Raw genomic sequence first — 27,569 nt, 5'->3', positions numbered from 1 at the left:
AACTTCACACTTATGAAACTGTATTTTGTCTGTACATTGTGAACTGTTCATATTTTTTTAGAACCATTGTGATACATGAGGGCTTTGAATCATGTATTTTGTATGAGATCATGAGTTTTAAAGTACGTTTGAGGTAGCTGACACAATTGAAATGAGCAGACAATTTTTTATTCTAGTTTTTGAAATTATTGCAGAAAGCTACAACGTTTTTTAGGTTTGGCTGTGGTGTTATGGTGTTATTATTACAACGACGATGTGTATTATGCTGTTGTGGTATGTTTATGATCCATAAGCTGCTGCTATATGAGTTATTTGATTATGCTACGTATCTGTTATGATGAAATATTGAAGAAGTGTCGACGAATAAGGTAAGGAATAATGAGTAGTGGTTAGGGTCTCTGGTTTGTGAAAAAGGTTGTTGGAAACCAAGAATCGTACTTTAAGAATTATGAAATATATGTGAATGCGTGAATGTATTACAATGCTGATGAAAATTTTTTGGACACTGTTATATCAATAGGATTTAGTTTCTACAGATTTGTAACGCAAATTCTTGACCTGTAAAATTTTTTATGAGACTGCCACTGTAGCGGAAACTCGTGTTGTAAATATTTCTGTAAGAAAGTTAAGTGACCACCTGGACGTAATGCGTCTTGGGCACCCAGCTGCGCGACAGCCACCTGGAAACAAGCCATTAGTGTGTGCCTTTCAGAGGCACAGGAAAAAAAGAGGCCATTATCCTCGCTATTGACATTCCTTTTTAGAAAGCATCACAAATACGACACGTTCAAACTTGTGAACATATGATTATACTGTGGAGCTCTTAATTTATGATATTTACTAAAATGACTAATGAGATGATGAGAAACATGTTACATCTATTGTCTTTCTAGTTGAGAGAATTTTTTTGCCTTTGGAGACCCCATTTGCCTAGTGAATGACATTTCATATGTTGCGTTATATATATATATATATATATATATATATATATATATATATATATATATATATATTTGCTCATTTTGTTTAATATCTAGTTTCTTGGTGCACTGCAGCATTGGTTAAAATAAAATTTAATACATGTACTAATATAACTATTTTCTGACTACAGACCCAGTAAAGAATAATTTTATGATGTACTTTCGTAAAAAAGGAGGAACACAAATAGACATGTCCCCTCACAGGGATTGTATAATTAATTTTTTTAACAACTTCGTAACTTTCTTGCAGAGTAAGTTTTTGTAATGCATCACCCTAGTTTTAAGATGTGACATAGGTATTAAACATGGCCACTTTTACTGTAATATTTTTTCTGCTTCAGCTTTGTCATGTTTATTTATAAATTATTACATTTGCTGCTGCTGTTTGCCAGGCATAATGTTACTTAATTTAATTTTGTATTACTCTGTTAGGCCAGTTTTACTACGGATTTATTTTTCTTGTTTGCTGTGCATTGCCTTATATTAGTTGTAATGTTGCATTTGCTATGCTAATTTAGAGTTGCTGCTGCTTGCTTTGACAGTTTCCATTTTTTTTATTGCTGTTTGTATTAATTGTTTTGTGCTGCTGCATTGCCTCATCCCTTAGTTTAGCATTTGAGCTCAGTAGATTTAAGTTAGCTTAAGAGGGGGGAGACTATATAAGAGAATGAGTGTGATGAATTGGAAGGAATGCATTGAGAAGTTATAAGAAAATGGTTTGACAAAAAAAGTATTTTGAAAGAGGATAGGAACAAAACAAGTAGGGTTTAGGGATAACAGGTTCAGCTAGGATTTTCTTGGAAATAAATGATGGGGTAAGATGATGGAAAATAAATAATGAGCTAAGAAATATGTGAACATATAAATACAGAAAGCATGCTTGGATAGGATTTTTTTTTTTTGGCTGGAGCAAATTTTGAAATAACAGGGACGATCTATGGAATGAAGTTTTGGGTTGGACTGCAGTACCAAATGTTACCCTGAAAACAAACCCTGCCTTTCCTTTTGTGTTATCCCACTATGTGTTTGTGTACCCTTGTGTATTTGTTTTCTTCCTGTGTTTGTGTACTGTTGCATAGAACTTTTTCTCTGATAATACTAAGCTACATTCACTATGATGAGGGATACTGTTATCCTCAAATATAATTTGCATTAAAATATGTTATTTACTTTGTAAAGATGTTTAGCAATTATTTGTACTGTTTTGTTTTAATGCTCACATGTGAAGTTGATGTTTCAAAAGTTATTCTGATCTTTTATGTATTTACTTAGGTCACAATTCCTGTAACACTGATGTATATGTTTATTTCTAATCTTTCGTAAAGTCCCTATTTCTACAAATGTTATCTGTATTGTTATGTTCTTTAATGATGTATTTTGTACATTTGTTATTGTATTCTTATGTTATAAAATTGTAATTGACACCAGTTCATCAAATTAAGTAACTTGTAAGTTACATTTCACTGCACACGTTTCTGTTGGTCATAGTATATGGACAACATGTGAGAAGTAGGGACTGTTAGTGTTTGCACGTGTGTTAATAATTCAGCAATGGACTGGATAACAGCATTGCTCGTTCTAAGGACATTTAAAAAAAAAAATATTGTGAGTGCACAAGTGGTGGTTTATGGACTTGCTGTATTCTCCACAAGACTCTTCGATGGTGATTGTGCACCTGCACAGTCATAACAGATGGCTGCTAGACATCTCTACAAGGACTACAGTGGGTCTGCATCTTTGATGGCCCACCAATACCATTACTTCTACATTGACTATAGTTGGTCTGCATCTCTGGTGGTCCACCAATACCGTAATCTCTACCGGGACTACAGTCGGTCTGTTCTGTGATGACCTACCTACCAATAGTCTTCAAAACTTTGACTGACTCTGCTGTGGGTTTGCTCTGTTGTGGCCAATTACCTGTCTGCATGTCAAGAGTCAGCACTGTCTGTCCGTTGGAAGGACAACACTGGTTCTTCAAGACAGCATGGAAATCCACTACTTCCATGTGCATTTTCTTTTACTGCTCAGACTTTGAGAAAAAAATCTGCAATTTTACTGTGATAAATGATCAGGACTGTCTTTATGGACTGTGAGAAAATTTTAGCTTTTGACCAACATTGTATCGATAAGTGTGTGCATTCGATTCCTTTGTTATTGTAATCATAATTGTGCATTTTTTTTTCAAATCTGTATTGGCCAGTGCCCAAAACAACTTTTAAATTTTTTGTGGGGAGCATGGGGGCTATGTAAGTAGGCTGTTTAGGTTTTTTATATTGGTAACGCCATGTAGCGCTCTGTATGAAAATCACTGGCTGTGCTGTGTGCAGTCAGTGGCTGGTTGGCATTGTTGTAATACTCGCCATTGTAGTGTTGGGCAGCTGGATGTTAACAGCACGTAGCGTTGCGCAGTTGGAGGGGAGCCGCCAGCAGTGGTGGATGTAGGGAGAGAGATGGCGGAGTTTTGATATTTGTAAGACGGGATGTCATAAAGTGCTATATACATTATGACTTTTGAACACTATTGAGGTAAATACATTGTTTGTTCTCTATCAAAATCTTTCATTTGCTAACTATGCCTATCAGTAGTTAGTGCCTTCAGTAGTTTGACTCTTTTATTTAGCTGGCAGTAGCGGCGTTCGCTGTATTGCAGTAGTTCGAGTAACGAAGATTTTTGTGAGGTAAGTGATTTGTGAAAGGTATAGGTTAATGTTAGTCAGGGCCATTCTTTTGTAGGGATTTTTGAAAGTCAGATTGCGTTGTGCTAAAAATATTGTGTGTCAGTTTAAGCACAGTCATGTATAATTTTTCAAAGGGGACGTTTCAAGTGTTCTTAACTTCTGCAAAGCGTTATAGTAAAAGTTTGCCTATGAAAAATTTAGCCAGAGTGAAGCAAAGTTACTATATTCATACAGCCGTGATGTATATTCCTACACAGGGGAGACATTTTACTTGAAAGTCGCTTTCCCTGTGTCGGCTGACAAATATGGTAACGCAGTGCCTGTGTTATTCCGACTTACGATGCGAAGTTCCTTCACACATGCATGCATGAGCAGGAACTTCGACGTCTGTAGCTGTTATGAAAGACATGAAATGTATTCGCAGTCGCGATTATTGTTTACTATCAGCTGCATAACGAAGTAACGACAATGAATATTTATGCCGGATAGGGACTCGAACCCTGTTTTCTCTCTTTTCGCGAGTGGTTGCCTTCCCATATGACTATCCGAGCACGACCCGCAATGGCATCCTAACTCCCATGTGCCCACAACCTGTACTTGTATATCCATTTTGTATATTCACGTACTGGTAAGCCATTTTACTTGAAAGGCGCTACCTGGTGTGGGGGGATAAATAGGATATTGCAATACCTGTGTTACTCCGAATTACGATGCAGTAGCACAATCATTGCATTATCGTATTTATCAACTAACAACGGTCAAGTGACTTTCATCACTTCCGCGAAAATAATGGTAAACCATGTATTTGAACCGAACCACTGCGCTACAATATTGGGTTCAGCATCAGTATTAAGTTACTTATTTTGATTTTCACAGTGCTCGATTTTTTTTACTATATAGAGGAAATGTCATGTACAAGCGGATTTCATTAGTTCCCAGACTGTGAAACGTGTGAGGACTGCACAAAGCAGAGAAAGATTATTACTGCAGCTTGCCTTTGACAGGATCGGTTGAATAAAAGTACGATACCTAACTGGAGTCTTGCGACATTCATGAGTTACCTAACATTTTGATCTGTATTTGCACAAGCATTTGCTGCGATTGTTATGTATTCCAGTTTATATTTCGCACACGCTTAAAAGGGGAAATGGTGAACAACGTACTGTAATTTATTGTAACAGTCATCGATAACACAGGGTGTAGCGGCTATAACACCAGATGTTTTTGTATGTGATACCTTCACACGTCAACGCATCATTGTGTTAGTTGCTTTTCTCTGTGTCGAAGAGTCTTCCCCCAGATATGTTACAAACTTTACGACTTGACATTTTCTGCGGGGCTGCAGCTGCACCACTAGGTGGATTAAGCCTGTTACTACAGATGTACCGGTTTTGTGTAAAAATGTCCACAGTTCAGTACCTGACCTGCCGCCCAGGGGACAATAAACATCAGAAGCTTGTACTTGCCATATGTAAGCAACCTAAAAACATACACTATTATTCTATAAGTGAGGTAAATACTGAGGAAATGTTGTTCAGAACACCATCCTCAGTCATCAACAGAAGTATCTGCATTTGTACCTGCGGCACCCTGTAGCTAACAGTAGCAGCTGCTGTATGTGCACAAGAGACATTCATTCTATCCGTGACTACTTTTCAAGAAAAAATTTTAAAAATCATTTTATTCGTGACGGGCCCATTGGATGTATCGGCGCTGCCTCAGACTCTGAATGGATGGTGGAGCAACTTTTTGTAACATTTCTGGACCATTTTATTAGGCAAGCTAGACCAACAAAAGAAGCTCCTTTGCTACTACCGCTGGACAACATTCATCCCATTTGGGTACAGAAGCTCTTAATAAATGTAAGAACACAGGTGTACTACTTCTGTCATCTCCTCCCCACTGTTCTCACAAATTACAGCCCCTTGATGTAAGCGTTTATAGTCCTTTCAAGAAGATCTGCTCCAGGGGAATCGACACCTGGTTGAAAGAAAATCCAAGAAAGACACTAACAATTTATAATCTCCCTTCATGTACAAACAAAGGACTTCTCACCATTTTCATACCAGAAAAAATCACTTCAGGATTCTCTGCAACAGGCGTATTCCCATTTGAGCCAGAAAAATTCCAAGAAAGTAATTTTTCTACATATTTTGTGACCAATAGGACAGTTCCAGGAGAAAAACTCTCAAATTCTCTCGCAAGCTCCTAGAATGTGGCGAATGCTGTTACTTCTGTTCCAAGTACTTCAGCGGGGAAACATTTTTCCCTTGGACATATTCGCTCTTTCCATAAAGCTTGACCAAGGAAAGAGAGAAACCGTCGAATAAGGAAGAGGAAATTTCCTCTCCTAACAGACACATCCGAAAAACAGGCACTAGAAAAAGAAAGAGAGGAGAGGAATTACTAGATGGGACAGAAGAATGGAAAGAAAAAAAATACGTGATAATGAATCATTAACTAGCAGAAAAAATTGCCGTTTCATCCACCTTCCAAAAAAGAAGAAGAATAGAATTATAGTTTGATCTGTGGAGATGTTTATAGAAAGGGAGAGGAATGGACACAGCGTACTAAATGCAAATTGTGGTCTCATTGGTCGTATGCGAATAATGATCCTGTCTACGTTTGTGCAGACTGTGGACACAAGTAAGACACTTCTGTCATGTCAGATATTTCAAACTGAGTAGTCTCTTGTAAGTAAAATTTTAGTATGTCGCAACGTGCCCCGTGGCGGCGTAAATTAAAACGCGTGTCAACCTTTCCCCTATACTTTATTGCAGTCACTCTATTGGTCTAATCGGACATTCTATTTGTGACTTTTACGTGTAAAAGTATGAGGACTCTCAATACTATTTTCAAATTTAATCAGTTTGCAATAAGAAAATAATAAAAATTTGTATCTCTTTTTTGTTGCAACATGCGTCTGTCTTCCCTATATACTGGGTGTTTCCGTAGGAGCGTGTAAAAATTTAAGAGGACGTAGAGGATGCTCCAATGTACAATTTGAGGTAGGGAACCTGGAGTCCCAGAAACCAGCTTAAGAAAATAATAGGAATAAAATCACATTGCTATGTTCTTTTTTACTTACAATTAACTGCAAATCCCATCACTCACACAATGAACGTACTATATGTACTGTAACTTACAAAATGTGATGAAACTGATGGCCATCACCCTCAAGGCAAGCGTGGCAAGATTATGATGCACCCTCACAAATATCCGTGGTGTGTTTAGAATCAAATGACAGACAGCTACAAATCTGGCAGCTAATTCTGTCTCCTGTCCCCTGGGGTCTTGAGCTATCCCTATAGGAACTAATCAATGAGATTCAGGTCATGTGACCTCGGATGCCATGGAATAGGTCTCCCCCTTCCAGTCCAACGACCAGGAAATATAGCACTGAGATGTTTGCAGACATCCATACAGAAGTGAGGCGGTGCACCGTCATATTGTATCCACATTCTTTCACTAACAGCCAAGGGTACGTTCTCCAAAAACTCAGGCAGAACTCTTTGCACTAACCTCAAGTAGAGGTGGCCATTCAGACGGGCAAGTAGACTTCCTAGCCAGCAGTTCCTTGCAGGAACTAAAGAATGTACATGTAAATAAACAGCACAGTACTTGTAAACTTGTACGCAGGTGAGTTGTAATTAAGCTGGAAAACAGTAATGCTAAACAGCGGTAGACAAATTTACCTCCATATATCCTTAAGCTGCCTTCTACGACCCCACGTTCCCTACCTCAAACTGTTCAGTGGAGCATTCTCTATGTCCTGTTACATTATTGCACCCTCTTACGGAAACACGCTGTATACCGTAGAGGCTTTTTACTAACAGATATTTCGTTGTGTTTAAGACAATGAACTTAATATCCACTCGACCATAAAAATTAATGTATGCTTTTCATAGTTTTGCTTCATTGCATGAAACGGATACAGGCTTGCTTCTAGACCAGCACTCCATCTATTTCTGACACCGTTTGAGCCAATTTAAGATTGTGCTTCATCTATAATGAACGTGATCTTGGTCAGATGGTTAATTGTAACCGTTACCCCCATCTTCCCTGTGGTTCAAATGGCTCTGAGCACTATGGGACTTAACATCTGAGGTCGTCAGCCCCTAGACTTAGAACTACTTAAACCTGACTAACCTAAGGACGTCACACACGTCCAGGCCCGAAACAGGATTCGAACCTGCGACCGTAGCAGTCACGCGGTTCCGACTGAAGCGCATAGAGCTGCTCGGCCACCGCGGCCTGCTTGTGTCTTCCCTGTGACTTGTATTATGATGACACAGAGGATTGACACAGAAGAATGAGACAATTACCCATGTGTCAAAACCAGTCATATCTGTGGACGTAATACAAGCGGTGTATAGGTTTCAAGATACCGCTACCAGCCACAAAATTTGTAGACTACTAAATTATTTATATAGCGACATGTTTCGAGTTAACCTCATCACCAGGCTTTACTGGCATTTAAAAAATGCCTAATTGTATACAGATATTGAAGTTTGATTCATAACTATTGTGACCTTCCTGTGGATAAACAGAACGATAACCTACACTCCTGGAAATGGAAAAAAGAACACATTGACACCGGTGTGTCAGACCCACCATACTTGCTCCGGACACTGTGAGAGGGCTGTACAAGCAATGATCACACTCACGGCACAGCGGACACACCAGGAACCGCGGTGTTGGCCGTCGAATGGCGCTAGCTGCGCAGCATTTGTGCACCGCCGCCGTCAGTGTCAGCCAGTTTGCCGTGGCATACGGAACTCCATCGCAGTCTTTAACACTGGTAGCATGCCGCGACAGCGTGGACGTGAACCGTATGTGCAGTTGACGGACTTTGAGCGAGGGCGTATAGTGGGCATGCGGGAGGCCGTGTGGACGTACCACCGAATTGCTCAACACGTGGGGCGTGAGGTCTCCACAGTACATCGATGGTGTCGCCAGTGGTCGGCCGAAGGTGCACGTGCCCGTCGACATGGGACCGGACCGCAGCGACGCACGGATGCACGCCAAGTCCGTAGTATCCTACGCAGTGCCGTAGGGGACCGCACAGCCACTTCCCAGCAAATTAGGGACACTGTTGCTCCTGGGGTATCGGCGAGGACCATTCGCAACCGTCTCCATGAAGCTGGGCTACCGTCCCGCACACCGGTAGGCCGTCTTCCGCTCACGCCACAACATCGTGCAGCCCGCCTCCTGTGGTGAATGGAGGGACGAATGGAGACGTGTCGTCTCAGCGATGAGAGTCGCTTCTGCCTTGGTGCCAATGAAGGTCGTATGCGTGTTTGGCGCCGTGCAGGTGAGCGCCACAATCAGGGCTGCATACGACCGAGGCACACAGGGCCAACACCTGGCATCATGGTGTGGGGAGCGATCTCCTACACTGGCCGTACACCTCTGTCGAGGGGACACTGAATAGTGCACGGTACATCCAAACCGTCATCGAACCCATCGTTCTACCATTCCTAGACCGGCAAGGGAACTTGCTGTTCCAACAGGACAATGCACGTCCGCATGTATCCCATGCCACTCAACGTGCTCTAGAAGGTGTAAGTCAACTACCCTGGCCAGCAAGATCTCCGGATCTGTCCCCCATTGAGCATGTTTGGGACTGGATGAAGGGTCGTCTCACGCGGTCTGCACGTCCAGCACGAACGCTGGTCCAACTAAGGCGCCAGGTGGAAATGGCATGGCAAGCCGTTCCACAGGACTACATCCAGCATCTCTACAATCGTCTCCATGGGAGAATAGCAGCCTGCATTGCTGCGAAAGGTGGATATACACTGTACTAATGCCGACATTGTGCATGCTCTGTTGCCTGTGTCTATGTGCCTGTGGTTCTGTCAGTGTGATCATGTGATGTATCTAACCCCAGGAATGTGTCAATAAAGTTTCCCCTTCCTGGGAGAATGAATTCACGGTGTCCTTATTTCAATTTCCAGGAGTGTAGTATGAGGCGATGTGGCTTTGTATGTTGGTCTATTTGTTCACATGAAAATTTTTAAAAACCAGTGACTCATCTCGTTCAAGTGGTGTAGCATCCTTCTTGTGATGTGATGAGGTATCATTGTTTCCACGGTTTTCTTGGGTTTCTTCATCACTGTTCACAAACTCGCAACGGTGGCTTTGTAACAAGATAACACAAAACATATCAGCACTGCAGGAAACAAGACCGAGGTCAAAACAAGGTACTTTTGATTTGACTATCGATATGTCGATCCTGGTGCTGTCCATTCTCCAGCTGTTTTCCGAAGTAGGCAGTACTCTGATGTCTTTTTGTATTGCAACACTGTCTCCTGTTTTATTTACATGTTTCGCTATAGGTGACTTATTAGGTTCGTCCAGTCTGAAACAGTCGGTAACTACTTTAAAACGACCTTTAAAATTTCTTCCCGTTTAGCCAATATAGTATTTGTTGCAATAAATACATGTAATTTTATACATTCCTGATTATCTAAGTTTCTCTGAAGGTTGTATGATGTCATGGACCAGCTCGTTTCTTAAGCTGTTGCAAAAGTGATTCTGATATCCACATTTTTAAACGGCTTAGCTAGTTTGTCTAAGATGACTCTTTAATATGGTAGTGTTATATACTCAAATTTTTGTATGCTGTCGGAGGGAACGTGTTTGTTTGGTTTTGTTTTTAGTTACGCATTGTGAGAGTGCATATATTTCCTATTCATGATAGCCGTTTATTTAATAATGTTTATGTATGTCTCATAGTCAGCAGCATTGAATCGGAATTCCTGCGCTGTGATCCCACTGAGAGGATTTCCCATTGCTAGGAGTACCTCTTGTTTGTAGATTTGCCACTGAATGTGAAATAACTATGGGGGAGGACAAGCTCCAGCATTTCTGTTAGTACGACTGATTTGGCTGTGGACGTAGTTTACGTTTTAATAAGCTTTGTTTGATTATATTTACGGGTTCTTTGATTGGTATGCTGCTGTATCAACTTATGGAGTATGTCAAGGGAGATGTGGTTTGCATTGGGTGGAATCTAAAAATCTTTGATAGCACGTGAGATTTCTTGTGTATGATTATTATGAAAGAACTCATGTATTTTACCTACATATTCACATTTGTCAATGATAATACTGTAGGGTCATTTTCAGATTTCACTGTCAGTGTAAAATTTCGAAATTAATCGCAGTACAAGGTAACTCAAGCTAGATATTTATTATTTCTATAGTTCCATGATATTTGATTTCATTACTTATTTTTCGTTTCTTGCGTACCTAGTCTTTCGCGTTACCTTCTAGCGGTTCCAAATTATTGCAGATTACACAGTTTGACTTAAAGGAACATATTATTTGAAGGTTTTAATAACCACGGTAGTCCAATTTGGTCTTACCGAAATTTTAAGGACGTTTTTAAGTTCTCCCACGTTGGTGATGCGATTTCATTTGTACATGTGTTTCAATTTTTCGACAGTCATTTCAGTCCAGTTTTTTGTTTAATGCAGTGTCGGATTGTGTCACTTGCCGGTGGTTGGACTATCTGTACCACACGTTTCAATTCACGCTGCAAGACAGTACGAATACCGAGTTGAAGTAGATGGCAAATTAAACCTTGCTAGTATCACGTGACAACGTTTTTCCAAGATGACAAACGGTCGTAATTCTTACCTGTAAAATTGAAGTCGTAGTTGAGGTTCAGGTCGACACCTGTACAGTTGTGATATGGCTGAATGTTCTTTCTCCATAGACGATCCTGTAAACAGATGAACCGAATATTTTACAGAGTGCTACCTTCTACCAGAATTATAGCCTCTTAGCAGTAGTAGAGCAGTCAAGTACGTTATAATTATTTCTAGCGTATCTTCATAACATCAACAACAATGAACAGAAAAAGAATAAGTTTCTCACGATCCTTAGTAGCTATGTATCTCATTAAGTCATTTACTGGGTACATTTCACACAGTGTTTTTAGATGTATATATGTAAAATTTTCACAAATCTGCTAAAAGGAGATACTACATAAAATATTAAAAGCTGAGCAGGATCTGAATTCAGAGAGACACGATGTGTCACATTTCAAAAGCTTTTATTCTCTGCTTCTCTGAAGTTTTTACAGCAAAATTTGAAACCTTTACTCATTATGATATTAATTCCGTTTAATGTTAAAAATTTTGATGTCATGTCGATAACAAAAGAAAAAAAACATAAGATTAGATTTGAACACAGTGCACTAAATTTCTAAAATCGTGCTATTAGCTACTGCTCTACAAGCACACTTCCTTTTATGGCGCTAGTAGCCTGATGAAATCGTTTCGAACTTTGACCGCCATTTCATTTGCAGCTATTGAGTGTTGGGACGTAAACTAAAATAGGTACCTCTCTACTTTCATCCTCCTATCACCGTGCCACGTTTGAACTTGGTGACAGTGGCGGTATTCAATTGTGAGAGTTTTGGGTGATTACATATTCCCGCATACTGTCGGTTTGAACATTGGGACAGGTACAGACACGAAAAAAAAGAAAAGAAAAACAAATCTAATAGGCTTTAACCTACACCTATGCTTCTATTTTGCCAAATGGTTACCGGTTGCGATAACACGTACCATCATCAGTCTGTCCTAAGCTCAAAATTACACAGTGCTCGATTAAAATATACTTTAGATAATATTTACGAAATATTTTTTCATTTGATAGCTAAACTATGGCACAAACTGCACTTTTAAAATACAGGCACCCCCTACCTACGGCGCGTAATCAGTAAGCGCATACCCAAGCAAATCTGTGAATGTACGAGTAAGTGAATGTCAATTCCGTAGAAGCGAACAGCCACTACAAGTAATGAGGAAGCACTTTCTTCAATGTAAGGAGTTTTTAAAACCTTTTAGTGACTAATAAACATTTTATTTATCTTCTGAACTACTGTTTTCTATGATGTTTTATTATCTACATACACATCTAACTGTTTAAGCAATTTTGATGAATGAGCAACAGCGTTGACGGTCTGCCTATATTTTAATGATTCACATTGAACCATATTTACATACAGAAAAACATTTTATCAATCCTTCCGGAAGTGTATTTCAGTTGTACAATGTGGTGATTGCGGCCTGTGATGACATCTGTAGTCATGGGGCGAAACAAAGGGTGTGACAGTAGATTATACAAATAAAAATCTCTGTGTAGACTGATGTTTACATCTGCATCTACATCTGTAATTCACAAGCCACTTTATTGTGTGACGCAGACAGTAATTCTTTGGCCACTGCTACACCCCCCCCCCCCCCCAACACTGCATCCATCCAGTAGCGAATTAGCGAATAGTGTTCACGGAGATTTTTGGTAATCCTTTGTATGCTCTTTAGTTATTCATATTTTACGTTCATTGTCTGTTCACGAGATATACGTATGACGAAGAAATGTGTTACTTAATTCTTACTGGAAAGTAGGTCCACGGAATTTTAACTTGAAACCACAGTGTGATGCACAGTGCCTCTTGTAAAGTCTACCATGAGAGTTGGGTGAAAATCTTCGTGAAACTTTTGCGCTTACTGAATATACCTGAAACGAAGCCACTGCTCTTCTCTACTGCTTCTGTCAGTCGTCCTAGTCTTATGAGAATATTCAGGTACCTTGCAACGAGAATTTTGTAAGGTACCTCCTTCGTGGATGGAGGATTCTCCTAATGAAACTCTGCCTGACATCTAACTTACCTACCATTACTTTTTGCGGTCGTTCCACATGAAATCTCTCCATATGATTTCCCCACTTATTGTTCCGATACCGTGTAAGCATAAAATAATGTGTATTTGGGGGTATTCATGCGTGATACGTTACATTGTCTTATGCTGAGAGTCATCTGCTAATCAATTACCAGGCAATATCCCTCTGCAGGTCTTCCTGCATTTCGCTACAATTGTCTAGAGTTGAGACCTAAATGCATACATAAGCATCATCCGCGAACAGCCTCAACGTGTTTCCGATGTTACACTCTAAGTCATTCGTACATAAAGCGTGAATTACCTAAAACCTGCTCCGCAAATATTGCTGAAATGGAAAGGGCTATTGATGAGCGATTTTCACAAAATGGATTGGTAGTCAGCCAATAAACAGATTGTAATAATACGTAGAACGTTCATTTTTTGTGGAACCTTCAGTTTTTTAAGTGGAGCAACGCCTCCCAATATTATCAAACTAAAAATAGGGTAAATTAAAATATCAGTGGTGTTTGTTGCAGGATTACGCGGCGATAGTATTTTGAGAAGTTCTCACAATGACACTTGTACAATATCTTTAGTGCTACACACTAAAGAACAACGCAAGTGCATACACTAGTTATGTCGACTGTGGCCGCTAAAGGGGCAACTAACTGTTCAAAACGATCACCGGCAGTAGTGATACATGCGTTCAGTCTGGTATGGAACTACTGCTGCAAACCTGATCAACTGCTAGCGTTTCAGCAGACATTCCGGATCAAGCTGCTGTAATGCGTAGTTGCATATCACCGGATGTAGCTGATATGTCATTGTAGACAGCATCTTTCATCTTTCCCCACAGAAAAGAAAAGTCTATAGGTGTCAAATCTAGGGAAAAGAGCCGGCCGATCCGACGATATAGAAAAAATTCTTGAAGACATGCTATAGTAATTCGTGCGCCGTGGGATGCATATACAACATGTTGGTCCCACAAGTCCTCCTAATCTACAGAGCAACGTCTTCTAGCAATCGTAGAAGATGGTCTGTTAGGAGGCTGCGATAGTTGTGCGTGGTCAGTGTTCCGTCTGTGAAATACGGGCCTATGACCTGATGTTTCACTATCCCACATCACACGTTTACACTCCATGGATACTGAGGTTCCACCCGAGAAAACCAACTGGTATAGTCAACAGACCAATAGCATAAGTTTCTGTGGTTTATCTGGCCATGATTGGTAAATGTGGCTTCATCACTAAACAAAATACGTGGTAATCTAGAGTAGCCGGTCTTAAGGCCCATGTAGATAAGTTAACATGATTTTCATAATCGTTTTCATATAGCTCTTGCTGGAGAGCGATGTGATAGGGATGGAAAATATGTCGACGGAGAATGCGCAGGAGGAGACTTACCTGACTCACGCCACTTCCACGTGTGATTGCGTGGGAGGTAATGTGCGGATCAACTGCAACAGCAGCAAGAAAACTAATTTCCCTCTCTTCCGTCGTCACGTATTTCCTTCTGTTACTTTGTCTATGTGTTACACTACCGCTTTCACGTAACTGGTTGAAAAGGTTGATATATAATTGCCGTGATGGTTGACGTCTATTGGGATATCTTTCTGCATTCACCGTGCCAGAACAAACTGCATTCTTCCACACAGTCCATACGCTATGAGCAGGCCGGATTTTTCTCCATTCCTCCACCCAGTCGTCCACTCACGACCAACTGCAAGAACTGTCACTCACTAACTGACTGGCAGAACACAGTATACACAAGGAGCACACAAGCACACTGTATGCAAACGAAACAATAGCATCGTACCTAGCAACTACCCAGTTTGAATGGCGTACACAACTGTCGGTGTGGAAACTTTTGAAATACTATATCTTGTGAAAGATTCCCACCAGAATCCTGCAACAAACGTCACTGACAATCTAATTTACCTTACTTCTAAATTATTAATGTCAATAAGCATTGTTAATTTCAAGAAAGCTCACGTTTGCTTGAAATATACATTTTCAAAGTATTGTTAAGATTGTGTTTTGGCTAACCATTCGACTCCCTGACTACCAACACATTCTGTGAAAACCGCACATCAGAAACATTTTCCATTTCCGCAATATTTGCGGTGCAAGTTTTAGGTGATTCATCCCGCATGCTGAATGATGACGATCCTGTAATACCCTCTTGGGCTGTGTCTGAAGGTACCTTTAGGTCCGAAGATATCTCTCCGGTAACATTCATGTGATGTGTTTTATTTTCTACGAATACTCAATCTATTGGCTATGCTCGTCTCATATTGAGGACTCACTAGTTTTGTTCATTCCGCGACGCTGCCGACCTGTATCGAATGCCTTCGGAAAACCAACTAGCACTTCAAGCTGGGCGCGTTTGTCTAGTGCCTTTTTTATCTCGTGGATGAATAGAGCGATCAGGGTTTTACACGATCATTGTTTGCGAGATTCATGTTGATTCACACAGTGGAGATTTTCAGTCTTTAGAAAGGTCATCAAAAACAAGACTGACCTGGGCATTTTTATAATCTTGTTTTCCCAGTGACCTACGTTAGACTGCAGTTACAAGACGAGCAAATCCTTCGCATATTCCATGTAGAATCGTATACCATCAGGTTCAGACTCTTTTCTTCTGTAAAGTGATTTTTATTATTTTTTTGTCTCACACTTGAGAGGATTGAAAGCAGTAAAAATAGCACGATATTCCTCATCGAAACAATTTGGGGCAAGGGACTTTAATGTTTCGACTTTATCTCTCTCATCCTTCGTATCTGTGTCATGGCGTTGGTCGGGTTACTGATTTAAACGTAGACATAAACATTTAAAGATTTTTTATCAGATGTAGTTAGAATTTCGTTTTGAATTTATTGAACGCTCCACACATTGTTCTTCTTACGCAAATTTCGTCTTCGTTCAGTTTTTGATTGTATGTGAGATTTCAGTTTCGTCTAAATCTGCTGAGAAGCTGTTTTTGTATCTGGATGGAACTTTCCAACACCATTTAGCAACCACTACAGTTCTGTTGAATCCTCACAATTTTCCTCGACACATACATGTCTATGGAGTGTTGTATAATATCTAGTACTTAAATAATGAGAATTAGATAGTGAGATAACCAAGAAATAAAGATATATATTAAAGCATCACAACAATAGCAACACTGCTGAGATCATATCCCATATTTTGTCAAAATACGTGATTTATTCAATTTGAAAACACAACATGTTTCAGAAAGAAAATTATAAAATTCTATAAACAGTGGAACCACGAATCATTATTTTCCATTATTTCACATAAGCATCATACACGTAATGGATATCCGTTTATTCTGCCTATGTAGTAATCTGTGTCCTTAAAGTGTTACGCTAATAGGCCTAGTCAAAAACAAGCGGTAAAACTGCACTAACAGACATGTACGACCCTCCGCTATGCATGCCATGGTATAAAAATCGTAATTACTGGTGGCGCTTCACATTTGTATGTGTATGTCATAGTAAAGTCTAAAAGCATTGTTTATAGGTCTTGATAACGAGAGCTTGTTTTTCGCGATACAAGTTGTATCGTAAAATTAAACGAGTCACACATTTGGACAACTGGTGCTTCATAATCTCAGTGTTGATGACTTGTTCCACGTACACAACGGGCTTCACAGTGGATGAAACCAGAATCATTTCAGTGGAAACGTAAACTTCGATATTCCAACAAAGACTTGCAAATCTACATTGATTGCGTAAGGACAAAGCTCATTTACGAATACGTCATAAAAGACACTCAAAAGAAAAATTATATTACAAGCAGTTACTCACTGTCGTCCAGGTATAGTTGTACCCATCAGGATTGCTGGAGGGCAAGATGTTGAACGTGACACGGGTGATGACGTCCCTGACGTCTGAGTCGTCTGTGGTTAAGATCTCGTTGATGAACCAGTTCATGCAGGCGGTGGCGATCCACTCATTTCCGTGCATACCTGTGAAGTTAAAGTTAATTCAACGCTGAAAGGAGGCACACCAGCGGCTAAATTTTTTAATCCCAACAATACTGCCACAGAGACCTCATGTTCTCACTCCTTTGGGAATTATATTAACGGACAAAAAAAGTAAAGCGCTGAAAGACGTTTCGGATGTCAATGTAACATCTTAAACGCACACACCATTAACTGGTATATAACTGATTACAACTGCGATTCTCTTTGAAAGGTAAAACGACCATCAGAGTGTACTGATGTTGTTCGAGTTTATTGTTGTTAAAAGTAGGATATACAAGTGGAGTGAAAAGCGTCATATGTTGATTACATTAAGTCGTATGGCATTAATGGCTTGGAGATTCCGATTGGCAGGTTTAGTTACCTAATTGGAAAGATTTCTCCTATCTTTCGCGCCCGCAGATAGATTTCCATCGCAAAATGTGAGAGGTGTATGGGCAAGTGTGGCTGTTAAGTGTAGGTGACTGTAGTGTGTGTTCGTGGAGTGTAGTGTCGTATCGTGTTGTCGTCTCTAAAACGACGATGAGATAAGGAAGAGGGTGAAAATGGTAGCCACCTTATAGCTTACACCTCTCTAATAACATCAAGGGGCCCGCCCAGCTTAACGTCTCCATCTGACAGATGGATCACCATCAACAGTGTCGCATGGCCTCATTTCACGAAACACTATCGAGAGGATTGGCATTTAATCCACGACATCGGCGCAAAGCTAATAGTCAGAGATTTTACGCTAACAACCCTCTGTCCCTCCACCGTAAAGACAATGGGAAAATGGTCAAAAGCACGCGACGTAACACGGCGGCCACTCGTTGAAGTATGAACCACACCAGACGGTGTTTGACATCGATGGTCTGACGTTAACCGGTATAAAAACTTGGCACCGCCATTCACATACGTAGAGTGACCATTGATAAAGACACGGAGATGCTGCATGCTCGTTTGTGACAGTGTTACAGCAACCGACAGAGTTTGATGGGGCCTCATTGTGCGTCTCCATGTGGCCTGATAGTCGAATCGTGCAGTATCCTGACCTGTGGAGCATTTGGCTGTGACACTGCCCAGGCGTTGGACTTTATGGGAATGTGAGAACAGGCGTGTTGTCGTCAAGGTTCCAGTCGCCCATATCTGACCACCAGAAGGGGAGATCGCCGTATTGTGCATCAGGAGCGTAGTTAATCCATCGTATAGGTGCCTGCCATCCAACAGCAACTGTACCTTTGGTTGGAGACACCAACCGGACTATGGAATTATCTTTCCAAATGTAGGCTACCGTTAACACTGTAAGGTGTCAGGCAAATGCCACACCTTCCACGAAAACCCTGACATGATAAGAAAATCCAGTAGTATGTCACATAGCTCCGAATAAATCGTGACATTAAATTAACCAAAGTAATACGAGTAACGAGAGAGCAAATGGAATACCACAGACTAACACAAGAATGCCTAAATGCATGTCATACCTTCCCACCGTGAGACAGACGAAGTTCCGAGGGGAGAAACGAGAACAGAAGCCAAGAGCAGAACCGTGTTAACCGAGAAGGCCCTACGATAAGGGACGGACATCCACGTTTCCAGCTAACCGCTAGGACCACCCCAGACGCAAGTTTTAGCGTGAGACTTCTTCGCGTCTCTGTTACGTCAGGACCACCCCCCAGCCCATGTTAAAAGCTAGAGCCCTCCAGAAGAACAGTATAGATCTTACGATAACGCTAAAAGGACCACACCAGCTGCAAGTTTTAGCGTGAGACCTTTTCACGTCTCTGTTAGTTGCAAACTTTAAAAACATTGCCCCACCACGAAAAGTAGAACGTTTCTCATTGGATCGACAGAACTTTTGTAGGCGGAGCTTAAGGTTAACATTGAGACCCTGGTAGATCAGATGAAAACACAGCCAGATGGTTTTTTTTAAACCAACTTCGGTAAATTGTAGTAAGGAGAAGTTACGAGAGAGTTGCTTCCGAGACGGCGAGGTGAGCGGAGCTGTGCTGCTCGTCGCCCCTTGACGAACACCGACAAGGTAATGAACGCACGCGATGCCGCATAACAGCGCATAAAGCTTCACTCAGAACTGCAGAAGACTCATCTGTTACACCCCCTTTTTGCTTAATACTAGTGTCGATCGTCAATTAAAGCTCATGGTGTTCACATTTGCCACTTGAAGAAAAAATCTGAAACGCGATGATTTCTCTGTTATATAATTATTAAGAAGCCACATCAGCCACTGTAATTGACGACAAGTTAGATAAGTAATTAAAGATAATTGAAGGTCACGGTAGACCATTTTGACAGTTTTCTCTTTTGTGAAACAATTTAAACGTAGGTTATAGATGTGATATGGCATAGGTCATCCTTCGATCGATTGTAGAACTTGGAAACCCATTCAAGGAATTTTCGTTCACATTTTTGTTGAACGCAGTTGGTTTTTACCATCCTGTATTAAAACATTTCCTTTTATCAACAGTGCAATTTATAAACGATGTTTTGTGAGTAGAATAAAATTTCCAATGGTAAACTTAACTGCTTTTTCGACGTCATTTTACCAGCTAACTAAAAATAGGAAAGCCTTGAACCCCTTCCACTAAATTTAGTTAGTATTAAGATTCTTTTACAGGGAGTGCAGTGGATCTGACGCTGAAATCATTAAGTATTTCGTTATATCATCTCTAGTCTAACTGAACTCTTCTCAATTCTACATGTCATGTGTGGTCTGGCGTCTCCGTACCAGCAACAGGTCCCAGGTTCAAACTAGTCAGTTCCCTAAAAGAACACGCTCAGAGCGTCGTTGCGCGAAAGTGGTAGGGAGACACGATATAGAACAAACAGACACCACGCAGAATGTTAGAACACCATAACACAAAAGGTTGCATTAGGAGTGGTGTCGTGACTGAGAAGCAGGTACTGGTGATGAATGGTGTCGGTTTATACTTAGCGATGAATAGTGGTTCTATACTACCCTGGATGACCATCGTCGGCTAGTACTTTAGCGACCTGGGGAGAAGTCACACTTTTCCAATATATTGGAGAGACACAAAGTTTTTGCTCCTGGTGTCATGGTTTGAGGATCCGTCTGAGGTGATTTAAGGACATGGATGGCAGCGATTGAGGAAACACTGATGGCACAATGGTATGCCACTGTTACCCTCCATCCTCATGGTTATCTCTTGTGTGGCAGTATTGTGCTGCTATTTTTCAGTAGGAAAATGCTCGTCCAGACATAGACAGTGTCTGTATGAACTGTATGCGTGATTTTGAGGTACACCTGTGGTCTGCAGGATCCCCACATCCGTTCCCAGTAGAACATGTCTGGGGACAGCTCGGATGTCAACTCTTCCCAGTGCCACTGTGCAGAATATGAGGAACATCACTTTGGACCAGTTTGTCTCAAGAGAGGATACGATGGCCTTATGAAAACTTTTCAAACCGAATGAGTGCTTGTATACTGTAAAAAGGTGGTGCAACGTTATACTGATAAGTGGTCTCATTCTACCAAGTTATTTGTAAATAAGGATTTGAGCACAGTTTTCACCGTGGTTTAGGGGAAGCGTCTTTGGTTCACAATCAAAATGTCATTGGTCCCGAGTTCGAACCCTGCCACCGCTTATAATTTAAATAAAAATCGCCACCAATGGCGGACGAAAAGTTCCGGCATAAGATGTCACCTTCATTCTGCCAACTCTCTTGTTAAAGACGGTAGAAGAACTAGTAAAGTGTCAGGGCATTCTTGTCCTTGGCGAACAAAATTGCCCCTTATGGCAGAAGAGTCGGTAATGATCAACGGCATCAGGATGAAGAAGGAAATGGAATTAAAAACACATAGCATTAAAAACATAATCTGTATCAACAGGACATGTAGCATGTAATCGACAAATTGTAATGATGACCTCTCCATCGGCAAAAGATTCGACTAGTCACCCATCCGGATCTCCGGGAGGGGACTGCCGAAGGGGAGCTAACTATGAGGAAAAGCTTGAATAACCAACGGAGTGATAACGTTGTACGAGTCAGGGAGCTGAACGTGGTAGCCAAGCCAGAAAATCTCAAAAGGGAAATGCTAAGGCTTAGCCTAGGTAGAGTAGGGGTGAATGGAGTCATATGGAAAGAAGACTAGAATTTCTGATCAGGTGAGAAAAGGGTAGTTTTAAAAAAGGAAGTAAGATCGTGTTTAACGTACCGTCGACATCGAGGTCATTAGAAGCGGAGCACAAGCTCGTATTGCGTCATTGATAGGGAAGGAAATCGGCCGTGTCCTTTCGAACGAACCATGGCGGCATTTGCCTGGAGCGATTTTGGGGACATCAGTGAAAGTCAAAATCAGGCTACCCGGACGCGGGTTTGAGCCGTTATCCTCCAGAATGTTGGTCCAGTGTACTAACCCCTGCGGTACCTCGCTCGATGGTAGTATCAACAACAAAAAAATGGTTCAAATAGGTCTGAGAACTACTTAAACCTAACTAACCTAGGGACATTACACTCATCCATGCCCGAGGCAGGATTCGAACCTGCGACCGTAGCGGTCGCGAGGTTCCAGACTGTAGCGCCTAGAACCGCTCGGCCACTCCGGCCGGCGTAGTGTCAACAGCAGTGGAAAGTGATATAACCGGAATAAGATTTGTGATGGATAGGAACGTAAGGCAGAGAATGTGTTACTGTGAACAGTTCAGTAATAGGGTGGTTCTCATCAGAATCGACGTCAAACCAACATGGACAACGATAGTTAAGGTATACATGCCGAAGTCGCAAGCCGAAATCAAAGAAATAGAGAAAATACATGACGATGTTGAACAGGTAACTCAGCACGTAAAGGAAGATGAAAATTAATAATCATGGGGGGAATTCGGTTGTAGGGAAAGGAGAGGAAGAAAGTGCTGCGGGAGAATATGGGCTTGGTAGTAGGAATGAGAGAGGAGAAAAACTAACTGAGTTCTGCAAAAATATCGGATGGAAATATCGAATACTCTGTTGAAGAAACAGCAGAGGAGGAGGTACACTTGGAAAAGTCCGGGAGATACATGAAGATTTCATTTAGATTATATCATTGTCAGGTAGTGATACCGAAATCAGATACTGGGATGTAAGGCGTTTCCTGGAGCAGAAGAATGAAAAGATACGCTTGATGTTCTCTGACATTGCAATAAGAAACAGTTCATTAGTCAGTTCAATGGAAGAGGAATGGACATCTCTAAAAAGGGTAATCACAGAGTTGGAAAGAAAATCGTAGGTACAAACAAGGTAACTGCGAAGAAACCATGGGTATCAGAAGAAATACTTGAGTAGACGAAAGAAGAAATTACAAAATTGATCCAGAAAATAAAGGATAGAAAAATACGAGTCTCTTAGGAATGAATGAAATAGTAAGTTCAGGGAAGCTAAGGCGAAATGGCTTCATGAGAAATGTGAAGAAAACTGAACTGAAATGATTGTCGGAAGGACTGAACCGCATATAAAATAATGAAAACAACCTTCAGTGATTCCAAAGGAATGATAGTAACATTAAGAGTGCAATGGGAACAGTGCTGTTAAATGTAGCGGAGAGAACAAGTAAGTAGAAAAAGTACTTTAAAGACCTCTATGAGCACAAAGACTGGTTTGATTACGTGATATAAGAAGAAAGACGAGTCAACATAGAAGGAATAAGTGATACAGTATTACAATCAGATTTTAAAAGAGCTTCGGAAAACTAAAGATCGAATGGAGCAGTAGAGATAGATAACACTCGATCAGAATTTCTAAAATCATTGGCGGAATGGCAACAAAATGACTGTTCACTATGGCATGTAGAATGTATGAGTCTAGGGTTATACCAATTAATCTTCGGGAAAACATCATCCACACAATTCTGAAAGTTGCATCTGCTGACAAATGCGCGAATTATCATCTTAACAACTCTTGCATACAAGTTCTAAATAGAAAAGAAAAGTGAGCATCTGTTAGATGGCGATCAGTTTGGCTCTAGGAAATGGAAGGGTACTAGAGAGGCAATTATAACGTTACAATTGATAATAGAATCGAGACTAAAGAAAAATCAAAACACATTTATAGGATTTGTCGAATTGGAAAAAGCGTTTGACAATATCAAACGGAGCGAGATCTTCGAAGTTATGAGAAAAATAGAAGTAAGCTACAGGCAAAGACGGGGAATATACAAAATGTACACGAACTGTCCAGTCTATACATCGAAGAGTCAAGGACGGAAATGAATGAAAGGTTTCAGAGTGGAATTAATATTCAAGGTGAAAGGATAGCAAGGATAAGATTGGCTGATGACACTGCTATCCTGAGTGAAAAAGGAGGAGAATTACAGGAAACGCTGAATGGATTGATCAATATAATGTGTACAGAATATAGATTGAGAGTAAATCGAAGAAAGATGAAAATAATAAGAAGTTACAGAAATGAGAAAACCGATAAACTTAACGTCAGGATTGGTGATCAATAAATGGATGAAGTAAGGAATTCTGATAACGGGGTAGCAGAATGGCCAATGATGGCCAGATCAGGGAGGACATCAGAGGCAGACTAGCACTAGCGGAAAAGGCATTCTTGGACGGAAGGAGCCTGTTAGCATCAAACATAGGCCTTAATTTGAGGAACAAGTTTCTGTGAATGTACATTTGGAGATCAACAGTGTATGGTGGTAAAATATAGACTGTGGGAAAACCGGAGCAGCTGCGCGGGATTAGCCGAGCGGTCTGAGGCGCTGCAGTCATGGACTGTGCGGCTGGTCCCGGCGGAGGTTCGAGTCCTCCCTCCGGCATGGGTGTATGTGTTTGTCCTTAGGGTAATTTAGGTTAAGTAGTGTGTAAGCTTAGGGACTGATGACCTTAGCAGTTAAGTCCCATAAGGTTTCACACACATTTGAACTTTTTTTTCCTTTTTTTAGGATCAGTAAGGAAAGGATATGGATAACACTGACAGGAAGAAAGGACAGGTTAGTAGGACATCTGCTATATCCATCTAATAGCTGAGGAAATAAGTCGCAAGCACCCTCAGATGAAGAGGCTGGCAACTGACGAACAACTGTATGAAGCAGAACCACGTCCTCACTATCGGACGCTCGGAGAAGGGAAAAGGTCGCCAGGAGTCATGAGTCATGGAACACCTTCGATGGTAGGGGATTAGTACCTCAAAAATCACATGTGACAGTGTATCGAAATGGCCAACAGGACACGCTACATGTAGGTAGTGTCATGTACGAGATGGTTATACGGAATGAAACAAATCTCCTGAATCATCAGTTCTCATACCCGAACCCACTCGCAAATTAAATGCATTCATTTCTTCCCATATAGTGCCCTGCACACGAATTACTGACTGGTAGTCTATGATTCTGTTTCTCAAGGGTGTAACTATGTGAACAGAAGCAATACATAGCTCCGAAGAAGAGAACCTCCAACGAGAGACGTGAATTCAGAAACTTAGGAGGCTGACAGTAAATTATAAAAATCTGACTTCCTGAATTGTATATGAAACAGTTTCTACATGTTTATTGCTGTGTTTAAAACTCCTTCCCTATAAGCTAAACAGTACTACTTTACTATAAAAGAAACAGTGGCGTACAAAATACGTAGGGTTGAAAGAAGCGAATTGGATATACTAAAAACGTAGCAGACGTTCTACAATAGTGAGTTTATAAACGCTCATGGCAGATTGCACATACAAATTTTTAAACACGAAATTTCACATTAATTCCATCTAGTACAACATACCATCATCATTGTGATATACGCGGAAACTTTGTCTATGTTGCCGAATATGTGTCTTTCTTTGAGAGAAGTTCTTTCCACTGCAAAAAGTCAACAAAATTAGCGTGCCAAATTACGAAAAAACAATCTCGAAGGAAATATCTACTTAGGTCATTATTCCCAGGTGTAAGAAAAAGTTTACGTTCTTTGAGGTATTGAACATGAAAGTTTGTAGAAGAAACGAATGCTTGAGGATAATGAGTGAATAGTTGTAGACCCACCCAAGGCACCCAGCACGAGAAATTGCGTCAAAGCTACACAAGAAATTATATTGAAAGAAATTCACTGACTCACCCTTATTTTATTATAAAGCAGTTGCAGACATTTGTCTGCCATCTCTTTAGCGCTTCTCTCTTCAAATAGTTAACTTGTACCGCTCTATATTTGTCGAAGGTGATATTGGTGCAACTTTCACGCTCATTTACTCTTAATGAAAAAGTGCATTTCTCACTGTCGACAAATCTCAAAATCAGACAAGTAAGATCTCTATGTTGGCCATGACCACGATGAGTTACGTATTGCAAATGGATCAGTATGCTATAAACTAGGTTAAAATATTGGCTATAAAGTATAATGTGGTATACGTACCTCCTTCAAGCATTACTAGCCTGTTGTCCTCTGCAAATTTGATCTCCATACCTAATTGCAGACCATTGTATGCTGTCCCAAGTTCAATAAACCTCGCAGTTCCAGGGTACTTTTCCTCTAGTGATGGCAGCCATTCGTAGATCTATAAACGAGAATGAATGTATTAACTACAAGCTATACTCTAGTGAACAAAAAAAAAGTGAAATGATCGTATTGCAGTGATATCGGCGGTGAGTCTCCATCTGGAGAACTTCGGAGCCGGAGTTGCAAGTCTCTACAGTTGGGACCACACTGGACGACTTACGCGTCGATGATGAGGACAACGCAACAACCAGTTCACGACCAAAGGAAAATACTAATGAACATTTCATGCATTGCGTTCGCCATACTTAGGAAGCTTCTGAGTTACCGCACAGTCTTCAAACCCTACTGTGAGCTACCAAAAGAAACTAGCTAGGACTAAACACGTACTTTTTTTAAAAAAAATGTTACAGTTGTTTGTTTCCTATGAACTTCCATTTTCAGTACATATAAAATGAATTTTAATTACATTTTATTTTGGAAGCTACGAAATAATAAATATGAAATTCTAAAAATGCAGTTTAGGTCAATTCATCGTCTTAGTAAGATTTCTTATTCTGTGCAGTAATGTCTGAAACTCGGAATGACATTTCGATTGCTGCTTAGACTTAGAACTGCTTAAACCTAACTAACCTAAGGGCAGCACTTACATCCATGCCCGAGGCAGGATTCGAACCTGCGACCGTAGCAGCAGCGTGGTTCCAGACTGAAGCGCCTAGAACCGCTCGGTCACAGCGGCCGGCTAGTTGCCGGTTTATATGGAATGTTGATGAATGACGTTGTATACATATTTGGGGGGCGGTGAAGTAGCCACTAAAATGAAAACTGAGTTTTCACCAAACCATCTTAATTGACCGAAGCTTGCCGTTAATACGTTTTGAACCTACTTGATATAAGGAGTCAAATTACATATTTTTAAGTAATGTACAGGCATTATGAGCATTTTTGAAGGTTCACGTAGTGGCCACTTTTCCCTACCTTAGTGGATAACCTGACTAACGTGACCAGTTCCTGACCACATTACGGTTCAGGTCGTTGGTATAAATACGATGTTGTATTTTGTTTTCTTCTGCCAGCTAGTTGCTAATCACCAAAGGTTATTCAACTAAATCCATAAAATCGTTTTTCCATTTCAAAATTATTATTAACGATTTCTTGTTCGTTTTTTTCACTGAATAAATTCCTTAAGCTTTCCATGATTATTGGACCACCTACTGCATCTCAGTTTTTTGCTATAGCTCTTCTTTTCTTTTATAAAATGTTTTGCTGATTTAGAAAAAGACATCATTATTTCAATCGCACTTTCCATCGCAACAGGCTCGCATGTTTGTTCCTGTGATTTCTAGACATATCAGCATAATGTTCAGGCCCTAGTGCCTAAAATAATACCGGACGGCTGGAGGAGACGATTTTCAATCGGATCTTTGTACACGTATAACAGAACGGAAATGGTTTGAAATATAAGTAATTAATTAATTCAAAATCACCATAACGAGTATAATACTAATGATAGCTTTCTATATAAGCGGATTTAGAAGTCCATCTGTAGCAATGCGTCTGACATATGGAAGTAATTAACCGTCATTGAGTTAAGCGGATACAAAATAAATTGCAGGGAAAGTAGTCAACTTGGCGACGAGTAGTGTGGTCTCCCTTTCACTGGACGACATGCTGGCATTATTGGTTCACAAATGAAACCATAAAACAAAAACAAAACAGCAAGGGACTATACCATGTATTTCTTTATGTATAAGAGAGCTAGAAATAATTATATAAATGACTTATCTTACATTAGAGAACTGAAAGTCAGGAAAGTTACTCCTAAACAATAACG

The 27,569-nt window shown here is 40.5% G+C and overlaps 1 protein-coding gene across 1 annotated transcript in view; it reads right to left on the bottom strand.

The window, feature by feature from the left end:
- The window catches only part of LOC126354530 (zinc carboxypeptidase-like), a 127,111-nt gene that overhangs the window by 24,756 nt on the left and 74,786 nt on the right, over positions 1-27,569 (bottom strand). Inside the window, exons 5-7 of the mRNA XM_050004258.1 lie at positions 25,655-25,796; positions 17,149-17,309; positions 11,305-11,389 (exon numbers count right to left, since the gene is read on the bottom strand). Coding sequence (XP_049860215.1) covers positions 11,305-11,389; positions 17,149-17,309; positions 25,655-25,796 — 388 coding nt within the window. The remainder of the gene's footprint in view (positions 1-11,304; positions 11,390-17,148; positions 17,310-25,654; positions 25,797-27,569) is intronic.

This window comes from Schistocerca gregaria, chromosome 3, assembly GCF_023897955.1.
Source record: "Schistocerca gregaria isolate iqSchGreg1 chromosome 3, iqSchGreg1.2, whole genome shotgun sequence".
Lineage (NCBI taxonomy): Eukaryota > Metazoa > Arthropoda > Insecta > Orthoptera > Acrididae > Schistocerca > Schistocerca gregaria.
The sequence above is the reverse complement of the archived record's forward strand: the minus strand, read 5'-3'. Positions and strand labels throughout refer to the sequence as shown.